The sequence below is a fragment of the Idiotropiscis lumnitzeri genome, chromosome 12 (genome assembly GCF_059441095.1).
Source record: "Idiotropiscis lumnitzeri isolate Australia: NSW breed Sydney's pygmy pipehorse chromosome 12, RoL_Ilum_1.0, whole genome shotgun sequence".
Taxonomy (NCBI): Eukaryota; Metazoa; Chordata; class Actinopteri; order Syngnathiformes; family Syngnathidae; genus Idiotropiscis; species Idiotropiscis lumnitzeri.
In genome coordinates this window covers 17593729-17611032 of record NC_142402.1, presented here as the reverse complement: position 1 = coordinate 17611032, position 17304 = coordinate 17593729, and the positions used below count along the sequence as shown (strand labels likewise).

The window sequence follows — 17304 nt, the reverse complement described above, 5'->3', positions numbered from 1 at the left end:
GAACGGGGGCATTAATTGATTTTATCTATTAATCCTTTAATTTAATTTTTTTTAATGTTTTTTTGTGCTTCAAAACAAGTCTCTACTGATGTGCACTGTTTATACCAGGTGTGGGCAAACTACGGCCCGGGGGCCACATGCGGCCCGTTGTGTATATATATATATATATATATATATATATATAATTTTTTTTTTTTTTTTTTTGCTGAAATTTGTCCCAGTTTTTATGAAAGGACCATTTTTCCAAGAAAAAGAACTGCCATTTGGCATTTTCAACGTGGGTTGATTAAAATCGGGGAAAATCAGCATTTCGGTCAGACTCCATTTGATTTGTTTTATCTGTCAACGAGCCTGCTTCCTTCTCTCTCTTTGTCAGCTCATGTGACTGGTCAGTTATGACAAACATCTCAGCTATTTCCACGTCTCACGCTTATAGAGCCCGTCATAAAGGACTTAGCAGCAATCAAGTGGTAAAGTCGTAAATAGCTGTGTTGTTTTCTCTGCACTTCAAGTGAAATCTAGACAGCGTCGTAAACGAGCGCTGTCTTTCTTCCTTGAGCAAAGAAAAACAAGGATTCAAAACACAACAAAAGTCTACACACCCCTATTCAAATGCCAGGTTGTTTTGAGGGCCCGACCTGGACCCGAAGATTTTTTATTTTTTTTAGCTTCATCGAATCACCAAAATTGGCGGCACGGTGGCCTCACAGTGCAGCGGTCGTGGGTTCGAATCCGGCTGCGACCTTCCTGTGTGGAGTTTGCATGTTCTCGAGCCAAAGTCAGGATGCGCCCCACCTTGGCCCAATCTACTGCATTGAAGAGCTCATCTGTCAAATTTTGACAAGAGTCAGCGGGTAACCATCGGCTGTAAATGCGTCATGAAATCAGACAACACAGATGAATGGAACAACTTAACACTGCCGCTATTCTAATCGGTTCAATCCAGTTGAAATCTTTTTAAGAGGGGAAGTGAAACTACACAGCTGAGGTAATGTGTGTGCAAAAGTACCAAACGCATGGCCCGCCACTGCTCGAAATAAAACAATCATTTCTTTCAAATACGCATTTCATGGACGGTCTTCGATTTTAATGGCCCGCAAGAAGTATCAGATGATACAAGCCACAATTAAAGCTGCAAGCAGCGATAAACGGGCCCTCGCTGCTCCTCTTTCATGGCCAACCGTCGAGATGATCATCAGACGAGATGGTGTGAACAAAAAAAAAAAAAATGATTTCATAATTTCCTGCCTTCTGTGGAGGACAGCAGTCCTCGACCAAGCAATTAAAAAGACTTCCGGTTGCAACATTTGTCGTCTCCTGCGAAGCTAAACAAGCTCAGAGGTCCGCCAAATTGCTACAATTATTTTCAGCGTAAAGCTAAGTTGGATTTTTGAAGAGTTTTTTTTTGTTGTTGTTGTTATTTCTTAGGTGGTCTGCTCCAATATTGTCCGTGGTCGCAAAAAAATGTTGGGGATCCCGAGTCAGCACAATTGAGCCTCAAAATGGCACAACTAAATGGACTGTATATGTTTTGAGAATTGTTTCCAAGGAAAATGTTTACCGTTTAGATTCGATTCAATGATCAAAAAAAGCTGTTAGAACAGTCTTTGAATTCAAATATATTTCATATTTGATGATTTGACATTAATTCCAAGATATTATTCAAGCAAATGTATGATACAAGCTTCACAAAAAATCGTTTTTGAAAAATGTGATTAATCACAATTAATGGTTAATTACTTGAAAATTATCAGTTAAATTTAATCGCTTGACAGCGCTGGTATTTAACTTAACAGCGGTGACAAAACCAACAGTTGAATAATTAGCTCTTGTGTAAAAATGTGCAAAGGCTTTAGTCTAAAAATAAAAGATCACAACAAAATACTTTGAACCCAGATATATGCCTTTTCATGTTAAACCCCCCAAAAAAACATTAAAAATACGGCTGTGGGCAGCATAAAACTTCGAGTTAAAGAATAATCATTTTGTGTGCCAAGAACGTTTTTTTCCTCCTGTTTTCAAACTGAATATTGTAAGTGACACTAAAAACCAATTCTTACTTTTCAAGTCCCTTTTTTACGTTGACTTTTTTTTGAAGTAGTAGAAACATGGCTTTTACTTTAACGAGAATATTTTCCTAAACAAGTACCTTTGGAGAGGTTGTGAATACTTTTACTACCTCTGATATGATCGCACAGCTTTGGAAACAAATGTCCAAACATTTTTTTTTTTGTGTGCTCCATGTTAAAGGATAAAGCTCCGTAAGCTCCTCCCCCTCCTGCTCCTCCTCCTCCTCCTTTCCCCCGCTGGCTGCTTTTTACACGTCTGATTCCCCTGAGGGAGCTCCAGTTGAACATTCCTGGCATTCCCAACTCGGTCCCTCCTCCCTGCTGGCTTATTATCGGCCCGCCTGCTTCCCCCAGCATAAGCAGCATTTCACACAGCAGCAGCAAAAGGGGACGACGCGCGTTTTGCTTCCTCAAAGTCAACCCCAAAATAATTGAAACGAAAAACGAAGACGCATACGGGGCTGGAATTAGGACAAAAAAGTGGGATTGCGACACGCCAGAGAAACTTCTTTGGGTTGTTAGGATGAGCGCCTGAGCTGGTAAGAACGACTTTGTCTTTTTTTTTTTTTTTTTTTTTAAACAACCCCCACCTCCTCCTCCCCTTACAAACACGATAAAAAAAAAACTCTTAAACGTTTCTAACTGTAACGCCAAAAGGCGATTTAAAAACAAGATGGAAGAAGTAAAAGTGGTCTCCCCCAGGCCTCGGTTGCTTTTGTGCGTTTTGACCCCCCCCTTGAGATTGGAATTTTGGCCGCATGCGTTTTTTTTCGTGCTTGCGATTGAAAAAAAAGTCTCCACATTTTTATGTTGTCGCTGTCGAGAGAGTGTCGACACTGAGATGTGCTTGTTTTGTGAAAGATACTTTTCAAAAGCGGTATTTGAACCTTTAGCACTCACGAATGCCGATCTCATGTTTGATAGATACACAGCCGCGTTGACCCGCAGAGGAGAAGATGAATAATCTGAACTGAAAAGGGACTCCATTGTGTTTTGGGTTCGCATGGCAAGTTCATTCGAAAGACGACCCTCGTCAAAGTGTACCTGAGACACTTTGTGTTCATATTGCGCATTGAAACCAGACTGGAAACGTTTTTTGTTCAATTTGTGTTAGTGGCATTTGATCAATTGTCATGGAGTGTTCAAATCCGCACATGGGAAGCCTTGAAACCAAATTGATAGCGCTTCTGGAGATGATCGTTTGAAAAAGGCAAGATGAACGGGCGCCACAAAGGCTTGAAACTGAATTTTGCTTATCTCAGAACGTTCCATTTTTATTGTGCTTCATATGGCAAGTTTATTTAAAAGAGGCCCCAAGGCAAAGCAAAGTTGGACCACTTTCTGTTTACATTGCACATGTCAAGCTTTGAAACTGAATTGAGACAACTTTTGGAAGTGTTAGAATGATGGCCTTGTTCTCAAGCCATCCAGTTGGTGGTTCAGGGCAAAGTAAACCTGGACTGGACCACTGCGTGTTCACATTGTGCATATGAAGGAAGCAATTTCATAGATTTGAAACTGAATTGAAACCATTTTTGAAGGTCTGCTCTGAAATGAGCTGATCAGTTCTCATGGAATGTTTGCTTAAAAGAGGACCGCAGTCAAAGTGAACCGGGGACCTTTTATTTTTGTGTTCACATGGCACGTGAAGCCTTGAAGTGGAATTGAAATTGTTTCCGGTGGACGTGTGAATCTGCTTTGCTTTAGATGGTTCTGATCAGTTGTTATGGCATGTTCACAGCTCTGCTAATTCAGTTCGACTTCCATTCTCCATCATTCCAGCGACAATTCAAGTAAAAGTGAACTTGCACCACTTCGTATTCACATTGCTACACCTTAAAATCGAATTGAGACTCCTTCTGGAGGACTTAGTCTGGTTTGCTTCAGTTTTTATGATGTGTTTACTGTGAGGTTCAGAAAACGAAAGGATGGATGAAAACACCCTTCTGCTTAAATACTATTTGAATGTGTCACAAGCTGTCATCAGCCACGCTAATGCTAACCACGTCCTCCCTGTTTCTAGGTTTCGCAACCAATTCAGAGAAAGCGAACCGAATCCTCAGCGAGAATCAGCATGACGTCCACCGAGGAGCCGTCCGGTACAGTCTTGCACCGGCTAATCCAGGAGCAGCTTCGCTACGGGAACCCCACCGACACCCGCACCTTACTCGCCATCCAGCAGCAGGCCCTGCGCGGGGGCAGCGGGAGCAACAGCGGGCCCAGCAGCGGGGGCGACATCGGCCGGAGCCCCCGCTCCTCTCTGGAGAGTCTCACCCAGGAGGAGCCCCCGTTCCCCCAGCTCTCCGCCAGACAAGAACCCCAGGGCCAGGAGCACCAGGGCGACTTCCACCACTCCGAAAGCGCCTTTCAACTCTACCAGCTCCACGGCGAGGAGCTGCCCACCTATGAGCAAGCCAAGGCGCATTCTCAGTACCTGGCCACCCACTGGGCGCCGCCGAGCCCCGGCCGGCAGTCCCACGAGGGGGCCTTCCTGGAGGAGGTGGACGAGATGGAGCAGAAGTGCGCCCACGCTCGGTCGCTCAGCGAGCACCGCATGCAAATCTCTCTGGAGAGGAACGATGCGGTTGCCAAGGCGGAGGCGGTCAAGAGCGCCTCTCACAGCTACCCCGAGCTGGCTTACTACACCCAGTGGGCGGAGAAACGCAACCCTCCACCTGAGTACTCGGCTCCCGTCCAGGGACAAGGATTTATCCCACACCAGGCCCCGGAACCTGCGCCGGCCCCGCAGCACAGGTACAAATTGAGTTTAATCGGGTCTATTCACGAAAAAGCGGCATGGCGTGACGTCACAGTGTGGTGTGGCGCCTTGTTGCGCTTCGCATGCGTAAACACATACTTGAGTCATACTTTCCTTCTTTTTAAAGCAGCGCCGGTCCAAAAGGTATTTGTAATCCTTGGCATGCTGCGGCTGAAACACCTCACATGCTTGCTTTGGCCTTTCGAAAATAGTTGCGTTCCTCGCCGTGGCCAAACATCAGGACAGCGAGACCTTCTCTGTTTGTGGGCTTTTTGTCCAATCAGAGTTCGGCCTTTGTGTGTTGCCGTGTCGATGTAATCTGCCCAGGGTCTTCGGAACCAGTCGTGCCGGCTTATTTAATTGAAACTATTCAGTGACATTATTTGTGGTTCGGCATTTGCGACTTCTCATCTTTATGTTCAACTCCTCGATTCTGTTATTTGCTGGCGCCATCTTGTGGCGTCTTGGTGTCCGGGAGCAATGTTAAATTGCGTTGTGGCGCCTCATTTAAACAAAAGCAGTGCTTTGTTGCCAGCGCGTGGGAACTTTTGGCAACCAGCAAACTTTTCACTCGTCGGGATGGATCAGATTTACAATTCCAGATAGCTGTACAACAATAATATCAAGGGATGAATTTTGTTGCGCTGAGCTCGTGACATGTGCAATGGCAATAAAATCCAATTTTCATTTCCATGTTCCAGTATTTTCAGTCCTCTGATTGGTTAGTTAGACCAAAAACTGTTTGAGATCTTCACACAAAAATACAGTTCATTTAACAGCCGAGATAAAATAGATGTACTTTTTGGCGTCTATATCCGTCAATGGCAGCAAACGGCATTGCCCCTTCGTGAGATGTATTTTATTTTCATATTTTAGGTTTTGGTCATGTTATTAGCTCAATGCTTCTCAAATAGTGGGGCGGGCCCCCGCGGGACGATGTTGAGGGGGGGCGCGTGTGACCCTGGTGAACATGCTTTTTTTTTTTTTTCTACGACAGTAAAGTGTAATTGCACATCCACGCCAGTAGTCGGCAGTGGCGCTCTCATTGTGTGCAGCGATTATTAACGCTATGGTGTAGGTTTGTTTTGCAACAAAAATGTTATTCTTTTTTGTTTCGGCGGAGAGTGGGTGGGGGTGGGGGCGTGAATTGTTTTCTTTTTGCTAGAGGGGGGGCCTAACAGAAAATAATTGAGAAGCAATGTTTTAGCTAAATATTTTCTCGCTAAATACTGTATTGCTTGCTGTTTTATTGTGTTTTGGATAGTCTCGACATTTTCGCTAGTGGTGGCGTTAAGAGGTGGATTCAGTGGCGCAAGTCCCCACTAGAGGCCCAGGTACCAAATGCCGCGGCATAAACATACTTGACTCATACTTTCCTCCTTTTGAAAGCAACTCTGGTCCAAAGTTATTTGTAATGCTTGGCATGCGGCGGATGGAACACCTTACATGCTGACTGCGGCCTTTAAAAATAGTGTAGTTCCTCACTTTACATTCTTGACTGGAGCCGGCGCGTCTGATGACCAAGGAGCCGGAATAGAGACCGTATTGTCCAAGTCGTAAAGTCTCCAGACTGGCCCCGGGGACTCGTACGATCCGATCCAGGAAGGTGTCACTTAACAACGTCTCGCCCCGCAGGTACGTCCAATCCGGGCCGCCGGCCGACGTCTCTTGCTACGACGCGTTTGCCGGCTTGCCCCCGGCTGTCTTGGAGGAGCCCAATCAAGTGGCGCTGCTGCTGATGGAGAACGAGAGGCTCAGGCAAGAGCTGGAGGCTCACCGGGAGAAAACGGGTCGTATTCAGAAGGTGAGGCCTGGGAGAAATGAGTTCTAATGGCGAGCCAATGCACTCACTCGCCATTTCTTAAACAGTGCCACCTAGAGGAATATAAAAATACGACAACTGGTTAATGGAGCAAAATTGAAGCTTCATTTGCCATCACTGGACGAGCGCACACGTCAGCGTTTGCCATCGTCAATATTGGACAGGTTTTATCACACTTACCGCAAAATTGCCAAAAAGTGTCAGCCAATCAACAAAATTCAACAGAGATTTGGCCTCCGGGCGGAGGAAAAAAAAAAAGATGTGTCAGCATAACATCAAGGTCAAAAGCCAAAATGTGCACAAAGAGCAGCTGGCTGCGAACAAAAGAGACCTTTCACTTTTGACACGGCAAGCCGCCACCTGCCAGCGAACCCGGCAACCCCCCCCCCCGTCAGCTGCGTGCGGGTCAACACCCGATCCGGTTGAAAAATCAATATGGCCTGTTTAGAATGAAAGCGAGCGCACACGAGCGCTGCCGATGATAATGCGACACAGTCGCGTGACCTCTGCTTGGCCGCCGCGCTGCGCAAGGTGGCAGCTGCATTGCTGCTGTGCACATGAGGAGGCCGACAGAATGCAGACAAATGCTCACTGGGTTTGTCTTTCACGGACAGGTGTCCAAAATGGTGCTGCAAAAAAAAAAAAAATTATCTACCCGGCGGAGTATACACATACCGATAATCGGCCTGATTTGAGCGGCTCGGTTATCGTGATCTGCTCTGAAAAAAAAAAATTGAAGGACTGACAATCAGAATTGTTAAATGTGTACACTATTTACGATCATAAAGGCATCAACACTGAATTGAGAGGTGAAAGGCAACAAAGTCAATTAATCTGGGTACACATATACCGATAATCGAGCCACACGCTCGCATTTTACCACCTTACAATTTTCTGATTATTCTCAACGATTATCCTCAGTGATTATCCTGTGGTTTGGAATGAGTAATGAGTGATTTTTTTTTTTTTTTTTAAACCTCTGCAAAGGCTCGGGCCGATTATCGTTAGTGTTGCGCCAGTTCAACATCGACGATCAAAAGCTAATCTATGTGTGTGGTCAACACACAGTTGGGCCAAGCCACCGACATGAAGTGGGATGATCGTGAACTAAGGAGGATGCAAATCGGGCCCAATTTCAGCATTTTGTCACTATTCGAGTAAAACCATTAAAGGCCCGATTATCAAACGTATCTTGAAGGTTATCACGTGGCGTGGGATGTGTTACGATTTTTTTATTTTTTTAAACGAGGTCGAGTAATGGCTGAGTGTGCAATCTCTTAAGAAGTTAAAAATCGCGACGACGCTAAAGATCCGTAATGCGTCTTTTCTCGCACAAAGCCCGCCCTCCCTCTCACTCTTCCTTTTTATTGAATCCATTAGTTGGTTTGCAGCGTGTCACGCTGCTATGATCTAATCGAAACGGCAACGCCTCCGCCTGGTTGGAAAACGTGGCTTACAAGTTTCGACCGCGGTGGAAACAACTTTTTTAGTACCTCGGCAAGTCTGTAAAATATCTCCGGAGTTATGTCACATGGCTCTGGCCTTGTCTCAGCTGAAAAGAATGATTGCGAGCGAGGCTGGAAACATTTCGCCCCTCTTAGGCCGCAGCTCTGGGTAAACATGCCTGTAATGGTGGGTGTCTTTTTTTTTTTTTTTTTTTTTGGGAGGGAGGGGGGGTTTGAGGGGACCGTTTCCACAGGCCAGGTACAGGCATGCGCACCTTCCTTGAGCTGGCTGCCTTCCACAGACCGCTCTGTGCTGCTCTTTGTGTGTATTTTCACTCGTGCGGGTGTGTGTGTGTGTTCGCACCTGGAACGGCGGCTATCAGCTCTCAGGAATGTTGATATAAATCAGTCGCACGGGGAGTGGTGCGGGCTTGAATTCCTTCTGGGAAATGTAGCATACACACACGCACACACACACACAGCTTAATGTATGTTCATACGCGTGCTGTACGTTACATGTCAGCGACTCGCAAACCTTTTGGGTCCAGGAAGTCCTTACAGGGGGGAAAGTTTTTCAGTTTTTTTTTTGGAGCCCCTCACAATCCTAACAGCGCTTAAACATGCTATAAGAATGAAACAGTTTCCTTTTTCCTCAAAGTCATCTTAAGAAAACACATGACAATTTTATTTTTGAGAGAGAGAGAGGGGGGGGGTTGGAAGAATAGAGTGGCACTTTAAAAAGAAAAATGTAGTTTGTCAGGATGAAAAATCTTAATCGTATGGGAATCGAGTAATGTTAAGTCGTGGAATTGAAATGAAAGTTTAGCAAGGGGACGAAAGTCATATTTTAACCTGTGAATTAAAAAAGAAATATCATTCTGGAAGTGGTAATTATCTCTAAATAGAATAGAACTATATTAGTGAAAATTATCTTTTGTTCTCTTGAAAAAAATTATCAATAAAAAAAAAAGCATAGGACCATATTTTTGAAAAATAGACGTATCGTTCTTGAAAAATGGCTCTTTATTCCTGAAAAAATATCTTGTTTTCTAAAAAAAAGTCTATATGCTCAATAAAATCCATCTTTTGCTCTCAAAAAATAGGCCTCATGAAAAAATAAATCCATAAAAATAGGTCTATATTTTACAAAGGACTATATTCTCAACAAATGCGTCCTTTGTTCTAAAAAAAAATATTTGACTATTCTCCAGGACAAAAATATTGCCTTTTGTTCCCTAAAGCATAGGACTTCTGAATCCTGTTCTAGTATGCCTTTTGTTCTTAAAAAAAAAAAAAAACAACTGACTATTCATTCCCACTGGGATGCCAGATTCATGTGACAACACAAAATGATATCCGAACTTTTAATAAGTTAGGGAGGAGTAATTGGTTTAGTATGATTATATGGACGTTTTATGATAATCGCTACCGCATAATTCGTTGCAAATTATTTTGTGGTCCCCAGTTTGCGAACCACAATTGCATGTCGTGCAACAACAACAAAAAAAGCAACATTCCAGTTCCTCCCTGTCAGGTTGGAAGATTAACCGAAAAAAAATTCCTTCTGTCTATTTGTGTCCTCCTCCCAGTTGGAGCAGGAAATCCAGCGCATTTCCGAGGCCTACGAGAAACTGATGCAGGGCAGCAGCAAACGAGAGACTCTGGAGCAAACGCTGAGGAGGAGGCTGGTGGACGAAATCCGCCGGCTGCAGGATTTCAACCGAGACCTGAAGGAGAACCTGGAAAATGCCCGGACGCACGTCGCCAAAGAAGTGCAGGTTGCTGATCACAACCAGCACATTATGGCCAAACTCCTCGAGCAAAGTGAGTCCCAAGGAGAACGGATTTTTTTCACCCTTTACGATCAAAAGTCAGCAAAGCATGATTATCGGGTATTGCTAAAAGATTATCATGTGGCGTCAAGTGTGTTAAAAGTGATTTTTTTTTTTCCTTCCCGATATCATCTAAAAATGGTCGGACAGAAAATCGTAGACAAACGATAATTCCGATAAATTCCATCTGGTCAAAGTCACCAAATATCGACCAATATTAAAACATTATCCTGTGGTGTGCAGTGTGTTAAGAACGAATGTTTTTTTTTTTTTTTCCATTTCCCGATCTGCCCTAAAAGCAAAAAAAAGATAGCCCATATGGAGCGGGATATGTGATAATCGGGGATTCACCCCTTCCGATCAAAATCGATGTAGGCCTGATTATCTGAAGATTATAATTGCTAAAAGATGATCGTGAGTGAATATCTTCTGATGTGGGCTGTGTATCGAGTGATTTTCTTTTAATTTTTTAAAATGTTTTATTTTTTTCTCGCCTGACGGTTGCCCACGATCATAAATATTAAACATGTTCAATATTTGCGATGGCAAATCCCGTGTGTGATCAACACCAAGTTCAGCCGAACCGTGGACTTGTGAGGTAAATTGGAATGATCGTGCATTAAGTGAAGAATGCGAGCATTTTGCGCATCTTCCTATCAAAAAGAAAATCAGCATAAACTTGATCAGTCGTTTGTCTTACTTTATTGAGCGAAAACACAAATTTCACGTCAAGAAAATATTCACAATATATCGGTTAATTATGTACCTTCAGTCATCTGGAGGAAGATTATTTCATCATTGAAGAATATTTGCTTTTGCCTGTTTCTATACATGGTAAATTAACAAAAAAAATGGAAAATAATATAATTTTTGTCCAAATAATTGACATTGGATTTTTTATTTTTAATTTTCTGCGACACACGGGTTGAGATTCGCTAACCTAAGCTAACCACTAGCCTAGCTTCTTCGTCGTCTTCTTCAGTTTGGATGCCCCGTGGCACTATGCTGCCCCCCAAGGGTCACTTTTGGTACAACAACAGACCTCTTTGCGTGTGTTTGGGTCACCTCGTGTGCACCGCAGATATTTCCCTCATCGATATTTTCCTCACGTGTGGTGTTCTCAGAAAGTCATGTGTGCGTAGTCCGCTTTTGTTGTTATTCAACATTCTTGACTGGATTAAGATGGCGTGGGGTCCGCTCGTCGCTAAGCGTCTCACACATGCAAGAATTTCCCTTGCGTAACCTCCGCATCCTCTTTGGAAGACTTTGTAGAAAAATGCGAGAGAGAAGTGAAATGAAGTGGCTCGAAATCTCTCATGCCGCTCCCACCTGTTGTCGGGCTGATTTATGTCGTCTGCGAGCGAGGGGGAACCGGGATCAAGTTGAGTGTCGGTGTTTGTATGGCCTCGATGAGGAATGCCGAAGCGCTATGTGGGTCAAAGGGAGAGGGCGGCTTCTCCCCCCTTTTTTGTCTTCTTTCCTGCTCTCGGCATTCCGCAAGCGCTTCGATAAAGGAACGCGGGCCACCGTGCTGGAGATTTTTTTTTTTTCTGCTGGAGTGAAGGGGAAAGATATTTAAGATGCGAAACATGGAGTGTTTCGTTTTGGAAATTCACTTGTTGGAATGCAACGGTTGCTTTTAGGGCTGTGCAGTTAATCGAAATTTTACTCTCAATGATTACAAAATTGGCATAATCGTAAAAAAGTGATTATTATATAACATTGTTCAAATAGTATTTTCATTTTACATTGTCTTGTACTCTAGTTAGGATACATTTGTTCAAATTTTGTATTTCAGAAAATATATTGACAATGTTTATGAAAACAATTTGTTCATTGGTTATTTATTTTATTTCAACTATTCACTTGAATTAATCTAAAAAAAAAATTCTAAATCATGTATTTCTTTTTGTACCTTTTTTATTTTTAAGTAACTCATTTAATATATATATATATATATTTTTTTTTTTATTTTTTTTTACACAAAGATTTTCTAGTTTTGTACCAACAAATTTATGATCATTTGAATAATCGTGATTTCAATGATTATGAAAAAAATCATGATTAATATTTTTTTCATAATCTGGCAGCCTAACAGCCTTTGTTAAATTGTGATTAATTTTTTAAAAATATTAATACTAGGATTTTATCTTGGAAAAGTCTGACTTTCTTCAAGTAATGTCACAAGTTTATCCCGACTAGTTTTTTGTAATGATGAACTTTTTTTGTTGATGAAATGACTATTTTCCTAACATTCATTCATGTTTATTTTATGAAAAAATATGATTGAGGTGGATTTTTCCAGGAATAAAGCCCGTATATTTCTCTTTTCATTTATCCCTGGACCTCAACATTTTGAAAGCCCGTCTCATGTCGGCCTTGCTTGTTCTGCTTTTGTCTTCCCGGTCAGACGAGGAGCAGAACGTGGAACGGGAGCGCATGGAGCGGGAGGCCGAACGACTGCGGGCGGCGGCCGAGGAGCAAAGCCTCCGTAGCAAGAGATTGGAGGAGGCCCTGGAGGCGGCCCGGGGACGAGGCCGTCAGCTGGAGGAGGAGTTGCGCAGGAAGAGGGCCTACGTGGAGAAGGTGGAGAGGCTGCAGAGCGCCCTGGCTCAGCTGCAGTCCACCTGCGAGAAGCGGGAGGGCCTCGAGATGAAGCTCAGGACGCGCCTGGAGCAGGAGCTCCGGAGTTTAAGAGCTCAGCAGGTACGTTCGCTCGCGTTCTCGCCAGAGAGCAAAGGCATTTGACATGCGTAGACTGTAAAACAGGGGTCCCAGACTTTTTTTTTCCACTGTGGACCGATTGATGTAAGTCCATGACTGTTTTCATCTGTGTGGACCAGAACCGGGCCACGAGCCGGTGGTTGGGGACCACTGATGTAGAATATCCCTTGGCTCAATACAAGTTGCAAAGACAATAATATGAATACGCAAAAAAAAAAAAATCATCCACAGCACGAGTTGAGTTGATCATCATGGATTTGTCTCAACAGCGCCAATCGCAACCGCCCGGCGTGACCATGGCTTCCCTCCAAGAGCGCCTGCGGGAGCGCGAGGAACGTATCCTGGCGCTGGAGGCCGACATGGTGCGCTGGGAGCAGAAGTACCTCGAGGAGAGCACCATGAGGCAGTTCGCCATGGAAGTGGCCGCCACCGCCGCCGCACAGAGGTACCGACGCTACACCTGCACTGTAACCGCGCCATAACGTAAAGACTCTCCTAAACTTCAGCCAACAAGCTAGGCTAAACTTAGCTCCTCCCCTACAAACAAATATCTTCAACTGTCTAAATTTACCACTTCTTTGACATCATTTACTACTTTCCTATTAGCTATGACTTTGGCTTTTTACACTGTCAAACGAGTCTGGATGCTAAAAGGTCATTTTTTGCAGAGACACCACCATCATCAACCACTCGCCGTGCCACTCCTCCAACAACAGTTTCAACGAGGACCTGCCAGTCGCGGACTTCCGCAATCAGGAAATGGAGAACAGGTGGGAACCTTTTTGGAGAATCTTTGGCGTATTCTGCCAGAAGCTGATGCACTTTGTGGTTGTTTGTGGACAGAGCATCAGGCAGTTCCACTTGTTGTCGCTTAACTAGTATGTCCCACCGTTTTGTCTCGCAGGATCCGCGCTCTCTACGCTCAAATCCTGGAAAAGGACGCCGTGATCAAGATCCTCACCCAGCGGCTGCACCAGGACCAGGGGCGGAAGGACGAGCAGAGTCCCCGCACCAACCTCCTGAGCGCCGCCGGGGCGCCCCTGAGACTGGCCTCCTCCACGCCCTCCATTTTCACGGCCAAGAGTGTCGCCAAGAGTCGAGGTGAGGACACCAAATGCAGAAATTCCTCTGATATAGCGATACATTTTTTGTTTGCTTTAAGTATCGGTGTCTGGTATCGGCATCTGAGTACTCGATACCTTGACATAAAGCAGGTATCGGGCCGATACCTGGGATGGGTACTCGCCCATCCTTAATTTTGAGTCTTCAATTAACCTCAGGTGACTTTTTGTGAGAGACTCGGGCTACTTCCTGGACTGCTTGCCACGACAAAAATGGACCAATAAAAACCCCTCATCACATTCTCAGCAATTTCGAGTCTTCAATTAAATTAAAATGACTTGTTGGTTATTGGGCGCAAAAAAAAAAAATAAAAAATCAGTTGACTTCTTTCCTACTCCGATTCTCGTAGGTAAGAGTCTGTCCGATGACCAGACGTTGCCAAGCCTCCCGTTTTGCGCTCAGTCGGAACCCAACACGTTGGAACGGCAGATGGAGGGAACCAAAGGCGACGAGGCCGCCTGCATCAGCAAGCTCAACGCCGGTGAGTAAGCTCGCAGTTATGCGTGCGCCTTTTGTTTACGAGAAGCTGATCATTCACTTAGCGGACAATCATTGTTTTTTTTTTTTTTAATTTTTTTTATGATTATTACGTGAGCAACTCGCGCACGTTTTGGGAATTGCCGCCGTAAAAAGAAAAAGTGGACTGTAAGGAGTGTCAGATTTTGCTGGCCGCTCTCATTGATTAACCAAGCTGCGGTTTATGAGATACAATCTGGAATGAGAAACGCTGAGCATCTTGTCGACGGAGCACATTTTGTTCACGGAAGCCTGTCCCTGTGTGGAAAAGCTTGTTGACCTTTAGTCGCTGATAGCAGACCAGCCTCCGGTTTGCCAGCATTTTTTTTCCCACCCGATACAAAAGAATGTCATTTCTGTGGAAATGATGTGCGAATGTTTAAGTGTTGAAGCTAACGTGAAATGCTGGGTTGTTCAGTGAATGGTTGAAATATGAAATTTAGAAGTGGTTTTAATCCGTCCAGAAATGTGGAAGGAGGTCAATGTTCTATGTTAAATCTTTGCGAATTTGACTTTTTTTTTTTTTAATGTCTTCATCGAAAATGGCGGCAACTGTTCATTGTTGGATCAAATTTTGCAGCAATTGCGCAACTGCGGAACAGTTGTTCCTAATTAAGTCGTTCGCCGGATAGCGTAATTGCCTTAAATCGTTTTTAACTGTCAAATGAATCTGTCACACTCGCTAGAAAAAATCACGATGTGCGGATTGCGATTCATCCAGATTATGCTAATGTGCGAAAAACCGAATCGGGACAACTGTACTCTTCTTCTTTCATGAAAATGTTCAAAAAGGTTTTTGCTAATTATGCTATTAGGCTAACAAAATGTACGTTTAAGCGCTAATTTAATTCAGTTTTTCTCGTGGAGTTTTTTTTTTTTTTCAGGGAAACCATTTCTTGCTAACGTTAATGCAAAGCAATGCTTTTTTTTTTTCTACAGATAAAACAATGCCAAAGAAGTTGCTCCTAAACCCTTTCCGAGGCCTAGAAGAGTTGGATTCGGAAGCAGTGGAGATCTTTATTTAAAAGGAGCGAACAGTGTGAGAAAGAATTCCCGAAATGTGTGAAGTGTGTCAAAGGAAGATGTTGGATGTAAAAGGCGGGAACTGAACTGGGCTGAGGCAAAAAAAAAAAAAAAAGGAAGCGTTTCCCCATTTTGTTTTTGGAGGACGAGCTGTGCTCTGACTCGCGACTGCAGGCAGTCGGCCCGGCCCAAGACTCTTCCCAGGTACTTGGACAGTATTTTGGATTGTGATTGGCGCGTGGATGCCAACATATTTATATACTGTATAAAATGGATACAATTGCTGCTTCCTTCCTTTTTTCTTCTTTTTTTTTTCTTCACAATTTCATTTCCCGTGAACGACAAAGCTGCGTATTTAACTTCCCTAATAAGAACTGAAGTCTCTCTTTTTGTCTCTCTCTGAGATACTGTAAATATTCAGCATTCCCCTCCGACAAAATGTGGATTTTTTTTTTTTTTTTTTAACCTGAGTAACCTCAATTTTGTCCCAGTTGCTCACTAATTTATAACAGAAACACTGTTGAATTGCTCGAGTTTGGCGTGTTTTCGACGCCCCGGCAGCCGGTTCTGCTAAGGCCGAGGAACACGGGAACAGATGTGATTTATTGTATAAATGTTACTTTTTTTTTTTTTTTTTTTTTTTTTTTTTTTGGCAAACTGATACAGACCTGATGTCGTTTGTAAAAAAATGTATGTGAGGAGGTTTGAGTTGATCCTTGGCTGTATGGTGTGCGTGTGCATGTGTCATCTCCCTCGTGCGGCCATTCTGCTGGTTGGGATGCCGGTTTTGGTGGGAGTTTAAAAACAACAACATTTTGTGTGTTTACTGTGAGCTTTTGAACTAACAAACACAGGTTAATTATTATTATTATTATTAAGTATATTTTTTATTCAGAGATCTGTATTATTATTATTAATAATATTATTGTTGTTGTTGTTGTAGATAAAATAGTGCTTTGAGCAGGACGCCAAAGAGTTTATGTACCAGGTATATATATATATATATTTTTTTTTTGTTTTGTTTTTAAGTTATGTGCCGACAATCGCTGTCAAAGTCATAAGTTGGACACAACCGAGCGAGTGTCGACTTCCAGCAGTCATTTCTGTCAAACTTCACAGCGTTATGAAGGTTTTTACAGTTGCATTTCACTCGACATTTCAGAAAGCAATAAAACATTTGAATTTACACCAGCTGGCTTCCTGGTTTTCAATCGGAACGCTCCGTCCACGCTCGCATGAAAGCGGGTAACCGCACACGATAAATTAGGGTTGAAATGATTTTGTGCTGTGCTTAAAACAGATGAATTGTTTTTGGACTGGAAATAACAGCAACAGACTTGAAAATGTTCGATTTCAACTAGTTCTGTCAAATAAATTTATTAAACTAATTAATCACAAAAAATGTCCACGAATCAATTTAACATATTACTTTACACCTACACTTCATCACACTGAGCTGTTTTCAATATTTTGTGAGTATTCTCAGACGATATCCATCAAAAACAAGCTCCATGACCTTTTTATTGGACGTGCATTTAACGTTGTGACATTTCAGCGCGAGCCTATAAAAAGCACCGCTAGTGTGCCAAATTCTGACTATTCTCGACTATTCCCGTCCGTGAAACTCTTCCTGCCTCGCATTGATACTGCACATCCTCATTCCTGTCCTTTCTTTCCACCGCAGCGAGAGAACGGAGACTATCATTCCTCATTAGTGACTACCAGATCCGCATTCTTGGCACTTCTCGGGGCGGCCTCCGTGCCATCAAAAGTGCGAGCTTGTCGTGCCCGGCATTCCATTTGCGACACTCAATACGGGACAATGAAAGGCACTCGGTCCCTCCCAGATTAGCCACTAATGCTATTTGAAATTCCTCCGGCCGGTGTCTCTACCTTCGCCAGCAACGTGTGCTGCGTTCCTGCACGCATTTTTTAATTTTTTTATTTTATCTTTATGACCGCTGATCCAAATATTTAATAGCTATTTTTGAGA

At 43.4% G+C, this 17304-nt stretch overlaps 1 protein-coding gene across 1 annotated transcript; it reads left to right on the top strand.

The window, feature by feature from the left end:
- The first annotated feature begins 2330 nt into the window (after nucleotides 1-2330).
- Nucleotides 2331-16502, top strand: LOC148326277 (angiomotin-like 2a). The gene is made up of 10 exons (XM_088311654.1): nucleotides 2331-2608; nucleotides 4093-4823; nucleotides 6463-6631; nucleotides 9684-9918; nucleotides 12337-12632; nucleotides 12920-13095; nucleotides 13319-13420; nucleotides 13555-13751; nucleotides 14122-14253; nucleotides 15228-16502. Exons 2-10 carry the CDS (start codon nucleotides 4144-4146, stop codon nucleotides 15311-15313), a joined length of 2073 nt encoding a protein of 690 aa, XP_088167780.1. The 5' UTR covers nucleotides 2331-2608; nucleotides 4093-4143; the 3' UTR covers nucleotides 15314-16502.
- Nucleotides 16503-17304: the final 802 nt, after the last annotated feature.